The 22,672-nt window shown below is 36.4% G+C and overlaps 1 protein-coding gene across 2 annotated transcripts in view; it reads right to left on the bottom strand.

The window, feature by feature from the left end:
• Window positions 1–584: 584 nt before the first annotated feature.
• TRAPPC10 (trafficking protein particle complex subunit 10) overlaps window positions 585–22,672 on the bottom strand; it is a 43,333-nt gene continuing 21,245 nt past the window's right edge. The window contains exons 11-23 of one of the 2 annotated variants that reach the window (XM_030019935.1): window positions 20,130–20,221; window positions 18,770–18,910; window positions 16,563–16,675; window positions 14,946–15,460; window positions 11,006–11,147; window positions 9,685–9,843; window positions 8,521–8,750; window positions 7,162–7,262; window positions 6,581–6,707; window positions 5,566–5,736; window positions 4,110–4,287; window positions 3,511–3,705; window positions 585–2,689 (exon numbers count right to left, since the gene is read on the bottom strand). In XM_030019935.1, coding sequence (XP_029875795.1) covers window positions 2,451–2,689; window positions 3,511–3,705; window positions 4,110–4,287; window positions 5,566–5,736; window positions 6,581–6,707; window positions 7,162–7,262; window positions 8,521–8,750; window positions 9,685–9,843; window positions 11,006–11,147; window positions 14,946–15,460; window positions 16,563–16,675; window positions 18,770–18,910; window positions 20,130–20,221 — 2,403 coding nt within the window. In that variant the 3' untranslated portion in view covers window positions 585–2,450. Of the gene's footprint in view, window positions 2,690–3,510; window positions 3,706–4,109; window positions 4,308–5,565; window positions 5,737–6,580; window positions 6,708–7,161; window positions 7,263–8,520; window positions 8,751–9,684; window positions 9,844–11,005; window positions 11,148–14,945; window positions 15,461–16,562; window positions 16,676–18,769; window positions 18,911–20,129; window positions 20,222–22,672 lie in introns of those variants that run through there. The other variant, XR_005932809.1, reaches the window with a different exon arrangement.

The following is a 22,672-nucleotide window of genomic DNA, read 5'->3' as shown; positions in this document are numbered from 1 at the left end:
GGGCGGGGCGGTCGAAGCCGCTGCCGGCGCGGGGGGAGCGCCCTGCGGAAGCCGGTGTCCCCCGCCCCGCTCCGGCGTTACGAGGTAGAGGAGGGGACTCGCCGCCAGGAAGCCGGGGCCCCGCGACGAAGCCCCTTCGGCGTTATTGGTCTCGCCTTTCTGCGCGTGCGCGGGTGCTTGGGCCTCTGCAGCCGGGGCCGCGCCTTCCCGCGTTCAGCCGTTCCCCTCTCTCCTCAGGGCCCGCGGCGGGACGCAGGGCAGCCGAAGGCGGAGAGCCGAAGCCGGAGCGTGAACACAGAGACCGGAGCCCAGGCGGCGGGACGTGCCCGTCCCCGCTCTGCTTCGCTGGAAGCGGCCGGGCTACTCGGAACCCGAAAAGCGGCAGCAGCGCTGAGGCGAGAGGGCAGCTCTTTTTTTCCCAGAAAGTGGCAACCCCGGTCAGATACCCGCTATTCCAAATACGTCCCCTCGTTTAAGTTTAGAAAGTATGTTTCTGTTAAAAGTAGCTTTGGCTAAAACAGACGAAACAGTCACTCCTTCAAACAGAAGGGAAACGGGAGAAGTCAGAGCAGCAGAGAAGTTGATTTCTTTTTAAAACATGTATATTTAGAACTGTAACGCTTACAATTTCATTAAACAATCTTAGTACAATGTGTTTAATCTAACAGTATATTACAGAACAATGTGAAAAATGATTTAATAGCAAACCATGAAAATGGAATTAATTATATAATACCTGCAGTGTCAAAGTCACTAACTTGTTACCTTTTCCAGTCAAAGAATCCCAGCAGTCATTTGCACTAAATGATGCTTTGGGTTTTATCCAGAATAAAATGGTATGATTTCCACAGAGAAAGGGCATTCCTTCACAGAAAGAAGATGCATAACAAGAACATTTTCAGCTAGCAGGTCTACTTTATACATCTATTTAGACATACTGGGGTTTTTTTAAATAAAAAATAATAATTAAAAAAAAAAATGTTTAGACCAGTGCAGGGTGCCTATTCATTTTTCAACTTAATGGCGATTCTTTTTGGAAAGAGGGTTTGGGTTTTTTTTTTTTTCTTCCCCTTTATAATTTAGAAGAACCTGAGTTTTGAAAAGAACAACAACAAAGAACTTGTCTAATGAGCAGTTCCTCACTTTAGTTTTACTGACAAGTATTTGATATGGGGCAGTTTTCCTCTGTGGAGTCTGTTGACAACGCACCATTATAGATCTGCAAGTAGAAAAGGTCATTCTCACATTAAATGCACAAGTTTCAATATCAGAAGCAGGACATCAGAAGGAGTTGTAATTTTTCCAGTCACAGGTGGATTTGCAACATTCACAAAAATTACACTTTTTTTTTTTTTTTTACATTTTTTTGTATTTACATTTCAGATATAAATAATGAAATTCTTTAAGTTACATGTTTTAACTTTGCTTCACAATTATTCTACATCTGCAAGCTCTCCTATATCAAACCAACCTCTTTCTTCCATCATGAATGCGGAAGTCTGGCCTCTAATCAGTAATAATTACACTAAGCCTTTATGATGAAAGGTTGACTGTTCAAGTATCACATCATACTGAAATTTTTGCCCCAATTTTTAAATTGGAGCAGCAAAACCAAGCCACTTAGAAATGGTAATAAAAGAAATTAATCTGGGAACTCAATAAGCCAAATAATTTATTATTAAATTCTATCAATAACTTTCTTTGGTAAGAACTATGCAAGAGGATGACCCAACCCCCACCCCCCAAAAAATCATATAATATGTGACATCACAGTGTCTACTCTGTGAAGGAGAAAGCCTCAAAAAATTAAGGAATTTTGTTCAGTTAAGATTGTTTAAAGCAGTAGCTCTTCCATGCATCTAAGTATGTAAATGATGGAAGTTTAATACAAAATTGCAATGGCAGGAATTAACAATGATAGAACAAAACAAAAAAAACACCAAACAGAAAAGCAAAAAGCAACTATTACACCAGTGAATGTGCTGTTGTATGCTTTGTTGTGTTTCTGGCACATGTGTGGAAAAGCCTGTAAATTACATAAAAATCCAAGATTTGGATAATTAGATCATCGAACTCTAAATTGTAAAATATGTAAGGAAGCATGAAACAAATCTCTCAGCTGCCAGACAAAAATAAAGAAGTGGTCCAAATATTTGGATTTTTTGTTTTTGTTGCCCTGTGTTGTGATGCAGGATGTGACCGAAGGGAGAAAACCCAATAGCTTACACAAAACATACTAAAGTGGCAATATAAACTAGCTGACACAAGCTTCACTGTACATTTAAATTGATACAATTGTCTGGTGCTTCCATGGCCAGTACACGTTGAATGCCATAGGTCTCCTTAGAGTTAGAATGTTACAACAAAGACTAATCAGGTCATAATTCTTTAAAGTGCTTTCATATCCAGTTTCTAATGGGTTTTGTTTTCCTTGTTTCCATACCGAGTTGTCACGTGATATTGACTTCCAGAACATGGTCGTCCTTGCTGGGAATGACAAGTATTTGCATACCCGTGCTGCAGTTGAAGACCTGACCAGATGAAAAGGATTGCAGACGGGGCATTGGCAAACCTTTGTGTTCCCCACTAGCTGCAGAATGCAAGCTACCTCTGCTCCTTATGCTGCTGCTCTCAGCTTGATCATCCACATTCTTGTCCACAGATAGGTTATCATTTTCAATCCAGCTATCTGTTTAAAACAAAAACCCACAGTTTTATTCTATGGAGTGATTAAACAACCTAAAAGTTATTTCAGAGCTCAGACACACAGTCAATTTACCACATGTTAACAGTTAACTGATCATCTCTGCTGAGGTAACAGACTGCATGCTTTTGGCCAGCAGCAGATGTAACAGAGTGAGTTATAGACTTCTAAGGAAAATTTAAGTAGCATTACCTCACATTTGTCACAGGCTAGAAGGGTGCACATTGGCAGTTCCTGGAGCTCTGCTGACAAATGGTAAGTTGGTTGTATGAGTGAATTCTCACTACAGCTCTGGGACTACTCAACAGTACAGATAAATACTCTAGGTGGCTGTGGTAATTTAAACTCTTCATCTAATCTGGTTTATATGTCACAAATTTTCAGCAGTTCTTTTATTCCGTACTTAATCCTTTCAAAAACTGGGAAAAAACTTCAAAGCTAATGAAGACACAGTAGATGTACATTTTACAGACAATGAAACCGCAGGATTAGAGGGTTATCAAACAGTTTTCACTTGACTATAAATCCAGTGACAACTAATTTGCACAATAATCTTTAAAGGAAATATAAGAAAACAATGCATTTATTATTCCTCCTCACAAATTAAGGCTGCAACCAGAATTCAAAGTTCCCATTACAGCAACATTTTGTAAGTTTCAAATCAGAACTGTGAGCGAAGGTAAGTAACAAAGACACCTATGAGTACTTGGTCAATATACTTCCTCGCCTTGCTTTTCTCTTTACACAAGAACACAGGAGAAACAGGATCATTTCTGTAAGTAGCCATGTAGTCAAGATAGCTTTACCAGCATCAAGTTGCATGGAGTGAGCAGAATGGTGAGGGAGGTATTTAAACAATCGGACATCAGGAAAAGGTAGATATCCAGCAAACAGCGGCATCACTTCCATGTGGACTTTGTGAGTTGCTCGAGCTGCTACAGGCATAGATATCACTCCAGAACTTTTTCCACACACTGCCCAGTTACTACTGTTGTCAACAACTGTAAGAATAAAGAACAACCACTATAAAGATCTTTTCTGAAAAATGAAAAATCCTCAGTATAGTTTCAGAGCATTTTTAAAAACAGTATTTTAGCAACGTCTAAAAGCCCACCAGCTTCTACGTGTGAAGAGCTGTGCAAGGTAGAACAACAGCCCTACACAAAAGGGACCATAGTTGGGATTCAAGCAAGTATCCATCCAGTCTGAACAGCATTTATATTCCACTTGAAGAGAGCTTAATGAGACAAAAATAAAATACTCTCAGTCTAGCAAAATGAAAGCTGCTTTACTGAGCAGCCATACTCACAATACAAGAATATATGCCATAGAAAAGTCTGGCAGATGTCGTTATCAAGACAAAACTGGGGAATTTTGTCAATATCCTTAAGAAAAATATTCTTACCTTCATACATAAGTTTTGTTGTGCAATATCCATCTGACTCTGTTAATGCTTCATCTCTGTCAACCTCTGAGAGGTCAACAAGTCGGGTGATTGACACCTCTAAGGAGCAGAGTGAACCTGTTTTACAATACTCTGACCCCAATGGTGGAAAAATCTCAGTTTTCACATGATACAATGTCTGTCAGGAAGAAAACAGTGCTGTTATCAAGAAAAAAGGGGCGTTTTACTTGTGTTTAAAACTGAACTGGACAATTGATACCGTACAAACTTAATTTTACATTTACCATCCATTAAACCTTTTTAATGCAAGATTCAGTTGTAAGTAATGTTCACTTCATTATCTTGCTCAGTTTGAGAAAATAAGCACACCATTTTCCCCTCCACTTGTGCTTTAACTCAATGCTCCTAAACGGATACCAATCTTCATATTGTTCAAACAAACTTTTACTAGTTTCTTGGCTCCTCACGTTCCAGAGGCATCACTCAAATTCTGAGTAATACAGAAGAACTACTTCATCACTCTTACCATGATAGGCCCCAGAATAATGGTGCTCACATTATCAAAGAGCTAATTTTTAATTACTACAAAATTAAATTTCTACCAAACCCCCCCCACTGTTTAAATACAGTTAGTTCTCTTTAAAAACTCCACAAAGATGCTGATACAGGTGCCAACAAACGCTACTGACATGCCAGTAGGTAAACAAATACCTAAAATATTGTTCAATGCCACTTTGTAATAAGCAGGTAGAAAACATAGCAACACTGAAAACAGACAAAAGGATTTAACCAAATGAGAGTCTTCTCATGTTGCTACTTTTTACCCAAGCATCAAAAAGGGTAACACAAGACTGAATTCAGAGATGAGATTGAATAATGGTGATAGAATTCCTTTAATAGGAAGTTATATCTAGCCTATACACTTCCTAGCTGATCAAAGGAATAAAAAGTTTGTCCATAAAGGGAAAGAAGAAACATTTAGGATAATGGCCTACAAACCCCTAAATATTGCATTAGAGGAGCTCATCTCAAGCACTACAATAACCAACTCAAATGCTTTCAATAGCAAAGATTTTTTGGAAATTGCAATTTGCTTTGGAGAGCGCAGCCTTAAGCCAGCAGGGAAAAAGCAGCTCAGTAATCTAAGGACAGTTTCCATGGCACAAGCCCAGGAAGGCAAAAACACAGAAAAACAATGAAACAAAATCAAGGACACTTGAGCAAGTGTTACGTTTCCCCTCCACCCCCTCCCCATTCCAGTGGCAAGTATATGATTCCACCATATCGTACTAGGCTTCAGTTCTATTGTTCAACAAACTGGCTTTCCAATGATTCTAAGTAGGTATCGATCTCATTATCTAAACAGAAGTTTTCTAATGTATTGTTTTACTTTCCCTTCCCATATATTTGGAAACCGTATTCAGTTAGCTTATGCTATACTTAGAAGAGTACTTACAAAAAAATTTTCCACTTGGAATTTGTAAGTGAACGGCTTCAGGGTAAGAGACTGTTCTTCAGAGGTAGCTGGACAAAAGCTGACTGAAAACAGGCACTGCAAGGAGAGAGGAAGCTCTTTTGTCCACTTCAATTCCCATACAAAGAATATTGATTGCTTACTGTATATGACCTGAAAGAGAATGTTTATAGTATTAGCTCCTTCCTTCCTGTGAGAAAGAAGCAGAAATGCACATAACATATGTTTGTTCTGGCATTAATATAGTTTATAAAAACAAATTACCTGTTAAGTGTTAAATAAATCATTAGGGAAAATATGCAACCAAAATAAGTAATAGTGAATTTTTTTTAACAATGCACATCTAATTAAAAGGAGGGATACGTTTCACTGTCAGAACCAATGTTTCAAAAGGGAACACTTCACATTCAAGTATGTGTGAAAAATGTTTTATTCAGAAGTCAAATTTAATAAAGATATTAATAATGTAAAGTATATACTTTTCCTAGGCACCAAGAATGGCCAATTTAGTATTGTGTTCAGACAAGGCTGAAAGAAACTTCAAGGGGACTGTTTTGCAACTTAACTAGTTTACAGCTGTATTTAATTTGAAAACAGTCTCTACCTGATTTTTTTTTCCCTAAAACCTAATGACAAACTGCAGCTATATGATGAACAAATTAAATGTTAACAGTGATATTAGCAATACTACATTTGTATAGCTGTTGTTCAAGCAGGTATGTGGTGCTTTGCATGAGACAAATGGACAAGTCTGAAAACTTACCTAATAATCTTTGCAAGTTTTAGAATTTAATCTGAGATCTACAGGGGTAAATAATTCTAAAGCATCTTTAAGAATCAAAGCTACTCAGAGGACTACAAAGGTCTAACCTAACATCAACTATCAGCCTTACTTACTACAAAAATCTATGTGCGGAAGCGCTAATAATTTTACTAACAAGAACTTTCATCTAGCTGTCCTGCCAATGAGTTCATAAACCACCAAGTGAATCTTTACCTGTTGAGATTCAGGGTTCAGAGGTACCAGCTGCAAATCTGTACAGTCAGCAGAATTTTTTAGGCTGTTTTCTGAAAGCTGGAAACAGAGTTCTGACAAGTTCTGTACACAGACTTGCACATATTTCCTGAAAAACATGACACAGTTTGTTCAACAGAAGTTGAATAGTTACATTGAAAGTCTGTAAGATTGTTTTCAAAGTGCACAGCTCAAGCAAAAACAGAATGGCAGGTATATTTTTTTCTTTCAATCTTTTCTTCAATACTTATGAGTCTGTAGAAACAAGGCTGTAAAACATCTTCTTTCATATTAAATGAAAACAAGTAACTACACAGAAATAGGCTAGCTTGGTTTATCTTTTGGTCTTATTTCCAAAATAACTGAAACCACAAATTTGTTTTATTGTTGTGAAAGAACACTAGAGGAAATACACAGCTTTCCATTGGAAGTTTGTGCAAGATAACAAAAGCCTAACTTAAAAAAAAAAAAAAAAAAAAGGCTGCTATAAATATTACTTATGAAACTCCAGCTTCATATTTTGTAAGAAGAAAGAAACAATAAATACTTAATGAGTACATTACCGTTTGCCAGCTGACAATAAGGAATGCTTGGCATTAAAAGGTATGCAGAATGTTAATGCAATAATAGTGGAGTAAATTGACCAAGGACAATCAATGGTTACCTAAAGGAAAAAAGGAACAAAGTTCTTATTTGTAATGGTCTTTGGCATAACGATTTTGCTTTTCTTCTCATTTCTAAGCAAAACTTTTCTCATCTAGTGCATCCAGAAGGGGAAAAAGAAAAAAAAAAAAAGAAAATTTTAAAAGATCAGTATGTCAAAAATTAATCTGACAAAACATTAGGTTTTTGTTTTCCTGTGAGCGGGATACAAAATCTTGAAGAAGCTTTTCCTGTGGAAACTGACATACCCAGTTCTGAAGACTAGAAATAAAGGAAGGGGAATAGAAGAAAGAAAAGATAAAAGGACACTAACAATACCAATAGCATCTTAATACAATAATCTGGTAAAAGGTCAATATCAAATAAATTGCTATACGATCTATTACTGAAATGTCTTTATAATACTTTAATATATTAAATACAAGCTCAAAATATTTTAAAAAATGTATTTAATGTACATTTGTTTTAACTTGAAGCAGCACACTTAACTGAAGAATTTCTACTGAAGTGAATGCTGCCATTCTTCTAATTATAAAGCATATATATATATCAACATATTTTTAAATGCAGAGCGGCAAAAAAAAAAAAAAAAAAAAAAATCTTTTATCAACATCATATTTTAGCAATGCTAGGCTATAGCTATTCCTTTTTACCTGACTCTTCACATACAAGAATACATGGCAGCACACTTGGTCAATTTTAACAAGGAGTAACACCGTGAAAGGTGATGGTTTCAAGATCATTTTGCTGTCACAGCTGAAGAGCTTCTTTCCGTACTACTTATTTTATTCACCCTTCATAATGAAAATTAAGAGGAAAAGTTACCTCCAACTAAATAAGGTGACAGCTTGAAACACTACAGTGTTAAGTACCTCAACACAGCGTACAGATTCTTTGCAAGTGGAAGAAATATCTTTCCTGAGTTAGAAGGGAGAATTTAAAGACCACCATGCCACCTTTCACAAAGACACTAGTATACTTCATCCTATACAAACTGCAAGTGTTAGAACATTAAAACTCAGATTACTAGCCAGTGGAACAGTTGGCAATATAGTAAACATAGTGTCTATTTCTGTTTATATTTATGTTTTCTTTACATCTATAACATTTGCTATGATTTTTGCTCGTACATCTTTTAAGGGAAAATTAGTTAAATGCAAGCAGGGTCCCCCCCTCCATCACCACCACTTCTATTTTGTGAACTGCACACCCCTGCGATCAAATAGATTTTGTAATAAAAACATTAAATTACATCTTACTTTTTGGTCAACAGTAGCCATGCAGTTGTCCTGTTTCTGCTTCTCTTTGTTTTTTCTGTGAACTTCTTTATTTGTAGTATTTTCTCTCTCCACTGCAGATTCTGTGGCTGATGGCAAATACATGACTTCTAGTTCAAATTCAATCACATGATATGCAGGAGCTACTGGCAAACTGATTCTTGTGATCTTTTCAGAAGACTGAATCCTTAATGATGATTCTGAGATCTTTTCTATAGTTGTATAGAATGAGGGAAAAAGTAGTTTTAAAACAACACATTCATCCCTTCCCAATTCCCATTTTAATCTGTAATTAAGTAATGAATCTAGCCTAAAAAGCTAAGTGTCATAGAAAAATACATGGTGCCATAACCATTTCCTAGCAAGACCTCCACGTCTGCAAAAACAGCAACAAGAAACCATGTTAAATAACTCCATGGTAACCTCTTCAAATGAGCTATAATCCACACATCTCAAATACCACTGCTGTTCACACTTCCCAGTAATAACGCTCTATCCTTCTTAAACTGCAGGAAGGTAACCACCACATTCCGTGCAGTAGGCCCTTCCACTGCTCAAGAAAGAACTAAGATGACAATTTGATAACAAGCTTCAAACTAGCTAAAGAGCTACTTTAGTCCATCGTATGACACCTATTGAAGTTTTTAAAATGTCCTGCACCTCCTTAGTCTCAAAATTTCACTTCAAGCAAACTTACAGCTCATTAAACACACATGCATCAGTATTCTTAGTCACCGTTCATCATCTATCTTTAAAATACTACTACACATGGGATGCCTCTGTATAATCTATTTTAATCTTAATTTCATCAAGTCTATTAAGACTGTTCTTCCCATTTATGTAAATGTTGCTTGTGTCTGAGCAACTGAGGAGACTATACAGTACTTGCGCTCAGAAAAAAGGAACTAGGATGTCATCTGTTTAAATGAAACACTGGCCAAATGAATGTTCCATTTACACAGAGCACTATGTAAAAACCTACTTACAGCTACTTCACAATACAAATGGTCTAGTCAAAACAGAGCCTGCATAGTAATTTGAAAAAAGACAGTGTCAGTGTTCTTAATACTGTAACTACAGGTTTACTTCAGGATTACTGAATTTTCAGCCATTTAAAGATTATTAAATTTTTACTTCATTGCTTACCTCTGGTGTTAGAATAGATCACTGCCTTGCTCTCTGGATGGTACAGAATAGGCATGGCATCCGCGTTACTGAGCTGCAAAGCATCCCCATTCTTCATGGTGTAGTGACCAGTAGTCACTGTGAATTTCACCTTCTGGGGAATGCCAGCCAAAAGGCTATCTGAAGAAGAGAGCAGAAATTGTTAACAGATTCCAGTACTTATCAGTAGACCTACTTATCAGTATATTGCTAACAAACCTTAGTAGTGCTAAGGTTTGTTAGCAATATTCCCAGACAACGTGACACATGTTAGGGTAATTTAAAAGCGTGGAGTTTTGGTTATGCAACACATTAAACCTAGTTCAGATACATCGGTGTGGAGAAACCGGTTGTTTCAACTTGAGTCACAAAAACCACTGTTTCTTGGATGGCTTAGAGTAGCTGGCTCACATACTGTGTAGCTCTGGCAGCACAGAATTCAGTGAAATACAATAATCCCAGAGAATTTACTAAGATTTTTGTTAAGTTCTCCAGGTTGTAGACAGCTTTAAATTTTTGCACCGACAATGCCAGTCATGCCCACATGCTGTACTTAACATAATCAAGGTAACAAGAATGCCAATATGCATACAGATTTTCAAGTATCTGAATCACAACCATCAATTTCATAGGGGTAGTTAATTTGCTTAATGCCCAATACACCTGTCCTACATTTGCCACACACTGCAACCCCTGTAACTGGAATGATAGTACAAAATGCATATTAACTCCTCAACTGCCTCAGTAAATAGCCTGAAAACAAAATCACTACTAACTTCCATTTATAAACTTTAATAAACCCTACAAGTAATGCTCAGCTATCCATGAAACCAATGGATGTATTCAGCATTAAATTTTTAACAAGTTTGTATTATCACCTCTAGTAGAGAATCCCAGTTCTTACACATTTCTCGTAAATACCAAAGAGACTGCAGTGTCACAGAACTAACCAATAAGCAGCTCAGTCAATTACAAATTTAAATATTCACTTCTCCTAATCAGTGTGGCAGCTCAAATCATACCTGATATTTAAGTGACACTACACATTCAAATTCACATTCAAAAGTGACACTACATGTTTCAGAGCCAAGCACTGGAATTAGTTGTTGACGACTAGCCATCATTGACAGAGCATACTTGATGGATAATTCAAAAAGTGAGAATTTATTTTAGACTCAAAATTAAGAGTAAGGCAAAAAAAAAAAAAATCTGAGTAACATTCAAGTCAGAAAACGCTTTATCTAGTCCCACAAGAGTACAACAGAAATCATCAAAACAACTTCCGCACAGCAACTGTACCTACCAGTCATTGGTTCCACTTTTAGCTGGGGCTCCTGAGAATATACATCATACTGCACAATTGGGTAAATATGAAGAAGGACAAACTGTACTTTTCCCACTGAAGTGCACAGTTGCCTGAGCGTGTATGTCCCAGGTTCTTTGGCCTTTGAAGAAAACATTTGAATGGATTTTTCAATTTAGGAAATACTTCTAGAACATACCGTCTACTAAAGAACAGCATGTTTTCAGCTCATTTTTATCAGATATTTTGCATTCGTAAATTAAAATGACAGATTTGTTCTCAGAGTAAGTGACAAGATTTTCACAAAGGAGCACCTTTTGCCCCATTAAGACAGAAGCTCTAGAGTGCTGGCCAATTCAAGAAAAAACATTGTAAGTAACAAGTACCAATAATCAGAATGCTAATATAGTAGCTATGCTGTCAAATTGTTATTTTGGGGTGCTTTTTGTCTTGTTTGTTGGTTGTTTTTATTTGCCCCCCCCTCCAAGTGCCACATACATTAAAATATGATTATATTTATTAAGTACTGAAATGATATTTAGCAAGCAGTGAAGTGCTTATTTGGCTAACATTCATAAAATCCTACAACATTTATATAAGGCACAGCTTTCCGCTCAAGCTATCGATTTCACACACTCCCCACCCCTGTGAGAATGCTTACAAAAAAGTAATACATACATATTTAATTTCAAACTCTTCCCTTACACTGAATAATGGGATTTTGGATGTTTTTTGATAACTTTATAAAAAGCAAATCTGCAACATCTGCTAGTATATTTATTCTTGATTCTATTTGCTCTTAGCTACTACTGCTAGGGAATGGGGAATGTTTTCTTTTTCCATGTGCCATTTTACTAAATGTAATATATAAATATTGATGCTGGGTATAACTAAATCTAAAGATTAAGATTAGAAGTTATGAAGAAAGGCTGTACCAACATTCAAACCTCACTTACACAGTTATTTACAAAGTAAATCCTGACTGAAATTCAATATTATGCTTTTTGACATTAAAGTCACTAAATTTTATCCCTTGAATACTTTATAAACAGAAAAGAATTAGTAAAGTTTTTCATAATATATGCATACTTTAAACCTCAACATGGGATGGGAATATCGGTCTGAAGAATTTAGATAATGCTTTCTGATCTCATTTACAGCTTGAAAAAATACACTGGAAGATTGCTCTCAGCATAAATAATGCTAATCATCAGTCTATGATCTACAGAAAGAATCAAACTCCCTCTGCATCTTAGAAGCACAGTCATTCCTCTTTCTGCAAAAGTAGTGCAATTAAGCATTACTGTAAGAAAATTTAGAAAACTCTCAGCAGTTTCCATCCCCTGGCCAGCTATGTAATCCAGTAGCAGTGACACAGTATACTACTACTAAAAATCTGTTATCATTGTAAAGAGTTTGTAAATACTGCAGCTCAAATCCAGAGAAGCTTTCATCACGTTATCTAGTAATACACTGTCAAGATTGTAACATATTCAGATTTTCCCTTTAAGGACAGATAAGTCATGCTTTGACAACTGTATAAAGATAAGTAGGATTCACACTGAGCAGTCTTCCCATGCAAAGTTCTTTCAAGAAAGAAAGGTTGAGAAAATAGAAGAGTTATAAGCATAAGGCTGTCCATCCTCCAATAGCCACCAGAAGCATGCAGAACAAGGCAAATTTAAAGCAGAGCTGTATCTAGCTTTTCATCCATATCTCTTCTTCCATGGTTTCAGACTGCTTCCTGGTCCCACTAAGCCAAAATCCCTGCTCAGAACAGTCTCTAACAGCTTTCTTCTAGTAAGGCTCCTTCACCTGAAATCCAGTTCTACATACATGTTAATTTATTTTACAGAAAACTACATTTGCAGCCACCAAGACCTCTGACATCTCCAAATCCTATTAACTTGTCCCAATCGTTTGAAAGATTGAGAAACCTAAAAAATTAGGTCAGTAGGGAGTTCAGATGACATTATTGCCTTTTCGCATTGTATCATCAGGGACTTGAACTCAACTTCCATCTTGAGATACCTGCTATCCACACAGGTTCCACAATGTGTGTGTGCACACATACCAAGCACATCTCTCTAGCGCTTTCTGCCCCAGCACTGGAAGAATGGAAAAAGCAGAGTATGTAAGCCTATAGAAAGCTTCATTCTAAACAAAGCTCTACAACAAGACAGAAATTAAAAATAAGAAAAAAAAGAAAGGAGAAAGTTAGTCTCAGGTGTGGAGCACCTAAAATATGCTAAGAATGCTAAAGAAACCTCCTGGTCAGCTCTGTCTAGCTATCAATTTTTAGTCTTCAAAACCTGATAGGTAGATTCTTATTTCAAAAACAGTTTTAAAAAGGGACCAAAGCTAATTTAAACCAATTAGAAAATGGCAAAGCTAGCAGGCATATATACCATATGTGACTGCCAAAATGCTTTCTCTCTTCATAGTATCCATACCCTTTCCAATATACAGGCTGGATAATGCTCAGAAAATGAAGCAGCTCTGAAACACCTGTTGCATTCCTCATTGGGCTGCCCCATCTTTTGTTAATCATTCAGATGCTGCACTGAATTTCTCAGCATCTTCACTCAAATTTTCCCTACTCTGATGTTTCTTACTGTAGCATTGAACTCTACTAAATACTTCCCTATGAAGGGTTACAGAGGTGGGGAGGGAGATAGAAGGTATTTAAAGAAACCCAAAGAACAGAACAACATGATAATTGAGGCCAGAAGCTCCTGTTCCCAGAATGCCAAACACACAGTAAAGTCTCACTTTTGAAAATGTTTGGCATTTCACTTCCTAGGACTAAGTCGGCAGGTAAATGCCTTTCCCCATTTCATTAAAACAAGCAAACAAACCACAGATCAGCAAAGTACAAGGCCACAGAATGAATGGCAGTTTAAAACAAACAAACAAACAAAAAAACCCCAAAACAAACCCTGAACAAACAAAAACCAAAACCCAGCACCACAACCAACCAATAGGCTTGGTACTCAAGGCCTGCTGATTTCCAGGTACTATGCATCTAGTAGCAATGCATTGTGAACAGAAGCAATAAGCACTACTGTCCGTAAATATTTTAGCAATTACTGGGAGTACTTAGCTTGCCGGGCGAGGAATGGGAAGATAAAAAGGATTACTCCAAGTATTAAGCTGACTTAGAGTGCATGTATAAGTTGGGAATTGAAGGAGTTACATATACAACACTATATGGCAGATGCAGGACTGTAATACATTTTCTGAGGGTGGCATTTAGATGGTGACACCCTATTTTCACAGCTGTTTGCTCATGCAGATTTAGGCTTCCTGTAGCAGAGAATCCTTATGTTCCTGTCTTCTCATTCCTTATGTGATTAGGATGCATAATGGGTGCAATTTTAATTCAGACATCTTCTAAATTAAAATATTTGAAGCTCAGCTTAACTTTGTCATGCTTCTTGCAGTAGGTTTACTACATCCACCAAGTGAAAAAATATTCTACCACCCTCCACAGTGAAGAACAGGTTATCAAGCAAATTTAACCACACAGTCACTTACTAAGGGCTAGAAAATGCATTCCCATCAAAATTTTTAAACTTTATTCTCAATAAGCTCAACAGCGAAGGCAGACTTCATGAACAGTACATCACCTTGTATATGAATTTATCAGTTTAATTTTTGGCAGCAATAATCAAGATGTTTAAAATAAGTTTTGGAAGGCTGACTCAAATGATTGCAAATATGAGAGTCACCTGTACATTTTGGCACAAACACAACAGCCTTCTTTCAAGGGCAATTAAGGTCTAGAACAACAAAAAGCAAGCCACAAGGGGAATGGCATCACCCAAGCTGTAACAGGAAGCAATACAGGCACCACTTGCCAGCACTATGCTCTTCCCCAGCCAGTGCTTTTTAGTTCTTCTTTCATGAGTGCTACATTCACTCAACTATAAAAACATACCTGAGTATTGAATGTTATTTTATTGACCCCTGGTTCCAGTATTAAGTTGCTGCATTTCAACACATGAGCTCCATCTTCTAAAGTCACCCCTGAGGGCAGATCCAGCGAACTGCTGCTCTCTTGCCTTCGTAGTAGCATGTGCACATTTTTGCATATAATTCCCGCTGTGTTCAAAGAGTTATCTGAGGGACTCCGTTCATACATTTCATACAGCTCCAGTGCCGGCAAGTTGTTTCTTGAGAAAGGAAAGCCTGCAACTTCATTTGGAAAGCTGATAACACCATTGGAAGTTTTGTGCTTAGTGAGCCACTCAGCTGTTTTTCTGTAACTATTTTTTTCAATGCTGAAGTGAACATGGATGGCAATCTGATCCACTTGGACGGGGATGGGCATTTGGCTCAGCAAAGTCAACTCAATAGACAACTTTCCACCCACATGGACAACAGCATTTGGAGGGTCAAAATGGAGAGTTTTCAACTGCGCAAAGGAGTGCATAGGCAATATGACCTTTTGACCTGGAAAGATAAAAACAGGGATTTTATTCTTCTCCAGCACTAGTGGAGATCAGCAAATCTTTTCTCCTAAAAACTTAACTCCTAGAATTTAACAGATCAACAACTTTTCACAATGAATCCTTTCACAACAAATCAATACTTCCACATTTTAGTTTTATCTTGCATAGAAACGAGACTTACTTGTTTTCTAAAAGTTAGATCTACTACAATTTTAGTACTCAGGCTATAAGGACAACTAAACTAAGAGATAGTGTCTAAACAGAAGTTTAGCATTTCACTACTACATAAAGTATTCTAGACGAACACAGTAGCATAAAGTGACAAACTTCCCAGAGTGTATAAATCAAGAGCAAGTACAGGTTTAAGAAACTAATGATTGGACTGGTGCCTTGAGCCATCAGCTTTACCATACAAGGGTTTTTCATTCTTTTTTTCTAGATTCCAAAAACCAACACTGAGGCAGTACTAAAATTTAATTAAGAAGCAAGTCTAAAATAACATATTACTTATGGTACATCCATTCATCAAGAAAAACTTCTGCATAAAAATGAACAGTGTTCAGATCTACAGGTAGTATCCCGTATGAATTTGAATTATGATTAATATCTGAGGACAAGGTATTACTGAAGCAGCAGGAAGAATAAAGAGAACAGGAGGAATGGTCAAAATAATAAGCTGCAAGTGGATGGGTACAGATCTAACATCAAAACCAAAGTAGTATCATCACAGAGCTGCCATCTGCACTCCAGCAATGTAGAGAGAAAGATAAGTTAGGAACTGAAAAAAACCCAACACAAGATAAATTATGAGCTGTCAAAGCAGAGAAACAGATAAGTGAAGGAAAAAAAAAAAGACTTTCCAGTACTCAGGATGAAAATGTTAGTTACCCTTTCATCTTTGACTATTCTTAATTATTACAGAAGTTTTATAAATGTTCTGGAGATGACAAGAGAAGAACTATGTTGGTTCAGAAGTTATACACAAGGTAATGAAAACAATCAGAAAAAGCCTTCCCATCTACTTTTAGGGAAAGATCAGATTAGAGCAGCTTAAGTATTAAACCCTAAGTTTTGAGTAAGTATTTTTCAGTATTAAGACTTACCTTGGTTCTCTGCTTGGTGATTGGCAAAATCTAGTATTTCTTGGCAAAAGCTTTTGCGTTCATCTTCTGTTAAGTGATTATCACCAGCTAAAAGGCTGCTTGTTTGAAGATAACTAACAAAGTTAAGGAAACATGAGGTAGAAACCTACAACATTCAGAAATCTGACTGAAAATGAGACAGTTCAAGTACTGCTTTTCTAATCTTTTAATACAAGACCTGCTTTTATCATCACCACACTCTTCTATTAGAAAAGAAACAATGGAAGATTTACTATCATCCGAGAATACTGCAGAATCTCTACTTTTTGCAGACCAACTAAAATATGATCCATTATTAACCTGTGCAATCTTCTCCCATAAAAAAGATTAGTGAGCATAGAAAATTCATTATTTGACAATAAATGCAGCGTGCAAGTTAAAGACCCAGTGTGTTGCATTACACTGCCCAATATTTAGAACTAACTTAATTATTTGATTATATTCCAATTTACTTGGCTGAGAATCTGCCAGCTGTTACAGCATCATCTACCATAACTAAGTCATAAGACATTCTTTATACTTTTGAGTGCTGGAGATACAAATGCTCATTTAAGTATTTAGCTAAGACTGCGATATTACTGGCTCAGATTCTTTAAGAGCATTTGCACTGAAGCAGAAAAATTTAAGAGTATTTGAAAGTGATGTAAGAATTTTCAAAGGAGGCAGACATTTACAATGTCTAAGCCTAGTTCTAAAAAAAAAAAAAAAAAAAAAAAAAAAAGTCAAACAAAAAAAAAGCCAAACCAAAACCAAAGAACAAAACCAAAAGCTCAAGTGATTTTCAGCTACACTAAGATTCCTAGTACTGTCACTTAGAGACTAAAAGATGAGCTTCTTAGGCAAAAAAACCAAACCAAACCAAAACAAAAACCCAACAATTTTTTTAAAAGCTAGAAGAACCATTCAAAAAAAGCTGTCTTTCCTTGCAATTTCCACAGGAACTGTCCTACAGGAAGTACTCTGTTCAGCCGACCACCCCAGTTTGGAACACCTCAAGGAATTCCACTTATAACTATGGCACTACTGAAAGCAGTGCCCTTCCCCCCAAAATGCCAAAAAATAATGAAAATTTGCCATTTTGCTATAATACATAATATCCTGTGTGCAGCACAACAGTTCAGATAGAACCAAGTTACTTAATTTAGCTACCAAATCTAGGCAACAACACGTGGGGCTAAAATGAAAAGCAGAATTCAAATTGTGCTGTTTCTAAAGCCAAGAAGAATATAACAAAACACCCAAGGCCAGTCCCCACACACACCCCTCTCATCTTTAAAGTAGAAACAGTACAGCAACACAGACAGATTTAATATTTAAACAAATACAGTTGCGGCGGATAGAGTTGGTGTGTGAAAATAATGCAGAGTACCAAAATGAAGAATTTTAAGCCTGTCAAACATAGGATTGGGCCAAATCATTCTGTCAAAGTATAACTTAGCATTTAAGTGGCATTTACAGAGAATATTTCATTCACACATTGAAGACTGAGCTTTTACACAACTTAAAAGCAAACAACTCCCACTCCCCTTCTGAAGCAGAGATTAAAGCCAGAAATAAAAAATAAATAATAGCAAAAAATACTAAAACACCACACACCACACCAAAGCCACAAGATTTTCACCTTCCAAGCCTCTGTTTTAACTTTTAGAAAAAGTCACCATTACAAATACCAGAGGAGTCCTTGTCAGGGCAGATACAGGAAAAAGGTAGTAGTGGTTATAGAAAGCAAGCCCAGAAATTAAGCTCGTTAATATAGGAAGACACTATAATGCTATATTTACCAAATGAAAAAACAGTATCACATAAAAAAACTTCCATAACGAAGTACAAACAGAATCATAAAAAACCTCTATGGTATCTGCTAAACTAATGACAAACTTCACACTACCCATGTTGCACCACTCTCTAGAGCCTAGACATATTTAAAATGGAGAGCAGCAACCATATGCGAAAGGTTTTAAGTGAACCAGATGTTAAAAAAATAAAAATTAAAAAATAAATAACTCAACCCTCCCCAAATGAACAGCAACAACGGAAACAAATAACTCAGCTGTCTGATGTTTGGCAGTCTCTACTGTTAAATAAATTTTAGAGATACATCAGAAAAATAATCAGAAGTATCATTTTCTCCAGTCTTGATTTTTCTGGCTCCGCCTTTTAGAGGATACTTTTCTATTTGCCCAAGGTGTTTCTGACATTCAGCTAACTGTTTTCTCGTATGTGTGACGAGCAATGCCCAGCCCTCCGCAAGGTAAGTTTTCAGTGCTCCTTGAAGATAGATTTCTGCCTTCTGTGGACCTTTCTTCCTCCTTTAAAAATAAGGAAATGAGTACAGAGTGACATAAGAACCTTTGCAGCCATGAAAGCTCTCTACACATTTTAAAAAAAGTGGTGATGGGAGAGGAACATTGCATATGAATGCAGAACAAGATGCAGTGAACCATTATGCTCTTTGTTTTGCTGGTAACAGATCAACATATTGGCCCACCTTTAAAAGATTCACTTAAGCAAGCAGAACTGCAGTTAGTGTAAACATACCACGTCAATGAAAGGCTTCATATACAGATCTATCCCAAGTCAGAGCAAGTGAGGTGAAGCTACCTCCCACAAATGCGACAAAAGCCATCTTAAGCTTCTGACAGTTAACTAAAAACATGCTTACTCAACAATTTTAAAGCAGGAAAATGCTTCAATGAAAATATAATTTTATCACTACACAGCAGTTCCATGGTAGTCTTTAAACCTAACATTATTCCCTCAGGTGAAAGTTTAAGTTAATTTAGGAGAATCTGTTGCAGCTAGAAAATCAGATTGCTTTAGTAAACATAGGTAAGAAGCAGGCCCAAACACGTTTTCCCAAAAAACCACCGAAGACTCCCAAATTCTTCTAAATAAGAAAAATAAAATGAAACAGAAAACCAGTGCAGGAGGTTCCTTTAGTGGAATTTAATAGCAGGGATAAACACAAAATATTTCAAAATTAGGAATAAAATCACTGTAAGTTTCACAGTGGGGGAAACAAACATTTTGCAATTATAACCTCAAATATGAAACTGATTACTCTCCAAAGAACGTGTTTTCTGGCTTTTCTTAGGTACGTATAGACACATATGTAGTTAAGATAACTATAAGCTTTGAAACAAGTCAGAAGCCACATTACAAAGCAGGCTATAGTAAATGCAAAGTTCGTTCTTTCCTCCCCCCGCCCCGCTGCCCTTTCCTCCCTAGGAGAAGAAAGGATCAAGCTAAAGAACATAGGACAGTTAAAGGTAAGAGTACTACATCATGAGGTGAGAATTAGGGTTTGATATAAAGAGATTGCCGGTGTTCTTTTTTCTTTTCTTTTTTTTTTTTTTTTGTTTTTTTTTGTTGTTGTTGTTGTTGAAATACAGTCTGAAACTTAGGGTATGTTTACATTTTTTAAAATACTTTTTAAAATTCCTTTTTAAATACAGCATATTTTCCTCAAGAATTATATTCAAACTTTTCAAAGCTAATGCATTTAAAACATTTTAAACATTCATTTACATATAAAACTCTGCCAAGTCCTTTCCCACAAGCTTAGCTGAGCGAATTCTTCCGATATTTGTGTACATTTCAATGGTGGCATGGGACAGATCCTGTTCAAAAGAAAAGAAACTATTATAAGCTTTATATATCTTTAGTAGCTGTATGGTATTTCACACAAACTCATAGCCAGTAACTATGTTACTACAACAAAACAACCAGAATGCATCACTTTATAGATTTCCCCTTGCCCCCAGCACATAACATAGAACAGTTTGTAACAGGTCATCGTCACCTTTTCTGCAGTTGGTCGTTATCCTGTATCCGTGTTATAAATAGCAGAAGAAAAAAAGCCTATTAAAAATTAGATAAGGCAACTCAAAACCACCGAAGTAATAGATAAGATACAGTTTCAAGCACTTCTTTACACTCCAATCCTCCTGTCTTTTTTTTGAAAGCACCTGTTTCTCAGTGACTCTATGCCATTAGATTATCATTGCAGGATTGTGTAGTACATCATTCCAGGATACACCACAGCATAACATATTTAGAACAATATTAGAGCTTCCCCCAGAGACTCACGACTAATACCTCAAAACCAAATCAACTACATACAGAACGTGGTACATGACTTTCACTAAAGCTGCACGTAATACCATTAAGTACATGAAAGTTTGCAGTATGCAAACATACAATTAAACGCAAAATGCTAACTTACAATCAGAATAAGTATTTTCACAAGAGTACCTTAAAGGAATTTTGCCTGAAGCTATGCAATCCCAAATTGAAGTTTCTCAGCCATCTTTAAGCTTAAATTTCCAACACAGCCACACTGTCTACATGTCACCTTCCTCACCTTGCCCTAAGCTTGTAGTAACAGCAACAAATCTTTCCCACAAAATTAGCAGTTACAACACACTGTACACCACCACCAAACTTCTTTCTCAGTATATAATAATCTCTGGCCTGATACATAAAAACATTTCACATCGTATTTACAAACCTGCAGCCTCTTCTGTCAGCAACCTTCCACAGAAGTTCATTCTCCTTCACTTAGTGTATCAAGAACTACTCTATCCTTCAAAACAAATTGCTTAAGAGCCTCCAACTGCCTAAATATTTTGCATAGTATCTGTCAGTAAGCATCTATTCCTATGGGGCAGGAAAATGACCTAAAATGGGCTCCCAAAGCCTTTTTTTAGGCTATTTTTGATGTTTCTTATGGAGAGCCTAGAAAAACCACTTCTTTCTTTAAGAACTCACAGCAATATCCTACAATAAACTAAGTGATCGCTCCTTAACAGATCAGTATAACCAGAGAGGTCTTAGACACCAACTACACATACAAATGAAAAGCTACATTCCCCCAAAATTAAGGTACAAACCAACATGTGTGTAGATTTGACAGTCTTACAAAAGATTCTGAAGTTGTGGCATTAGACTAGTCACTGAATGAGAACAAAGCCTTTTCTGGTAATAAAAGCTCATCACTTCTTGGTTTCAACATGTCTGAAAAGCTGCATTTTATTTTACAGACTCATTAAAATTTTTAATTCAAATAAATTATCTTAGCTGTACCTAGAAATTTTAACTAATTCTATGTTCTTCTCCACTGAATACATGGATAAAATATGGGTAGACATAAATTGTATATATTTATATGACAACTACATAGAAAACAATCTTTTATAGTGTATCTGATATCTGAATTTCTGTTGCATAGAAGTGCAGTCAGAAATACAAACAGGAATGGCAATTTTTCCATTGGCAAACTCTGCAGATCCCACTTAGTTTCTTAAATTTAGGAAGATACTGCTGAATTTAGCAGAGATCTTCAGGTGCAACTTGGAACTGAATATGTAAGAGCAGCTAGCAATTCTGAAGATTTTAGTTATGGTCCAGCTATCCAACTGGTCTTATAAAGAAATGAAGTATAAAATTGAAACCTGGTATCTTCAGACAAAATCCTTTGAGACTTTTTCATTCATTCAATAAAACTTTGTAAAAATAAGTACCACCTAGTTTTCAGATTAAGAAAAAAAAATTGCTCAGTTTTACTCCAACATTTCTCCAGAAAACTTTAACAGCAGAACTGGAAATATAAGAAATTTCCAAGGAAAATTATTTAAGGAAAAAACCAAACACCCCAAACTGAAACACACTCTTGTGACAGTCAAGGTTTTGGGAGGTTTATTTAACAATCTTTTATTAAAAAAAAAAAAACCAAAAACCAGAAGATCATTACAATGGCTCTTCAATAAGGGAGCTGTCAGGAAATAAAAATTAGTATTAAAGCACAATGAGAATTCTAATGTTTCAATCTGTGCCAGCTCCAACTCTATCATCCACAGATGTCCCACAGTTTATATAAAAAATTCAACAGTATAACTTAAAACATGTAACACCCATTGCAAGATGCAAGTCTAAACCATTTAAAAGGAAGCTGAATTCACACATCAATATTCTCCTGGGGAAGATTCAATTAATTCTGAATTTGGGATAGCAGAATATGACAGCCATGACATTGGCTTTTTTAATAAGTACTTACAGATAATAACCTCCAA

This window comes from Aquila chrysaetos, chromosome 7 (assembly GCF_900496995.4).
Source record: "Aquila chrysaetos chrysaetos chromosome 7, bAquChr1.4, whole genome shotgun sequence".
In the NCBI taxonomy this organism is placed as follows: Eukaryota; Metazoa; Chordata; class Aves; order Accipitriformes; family Accipitridae; genus Aquila; species Aquila chrysaetos.
Note: the sequence above shows the minus strand (reverse complement) of the source record. Positions and strands in the feature narration are given on the sequence as shown.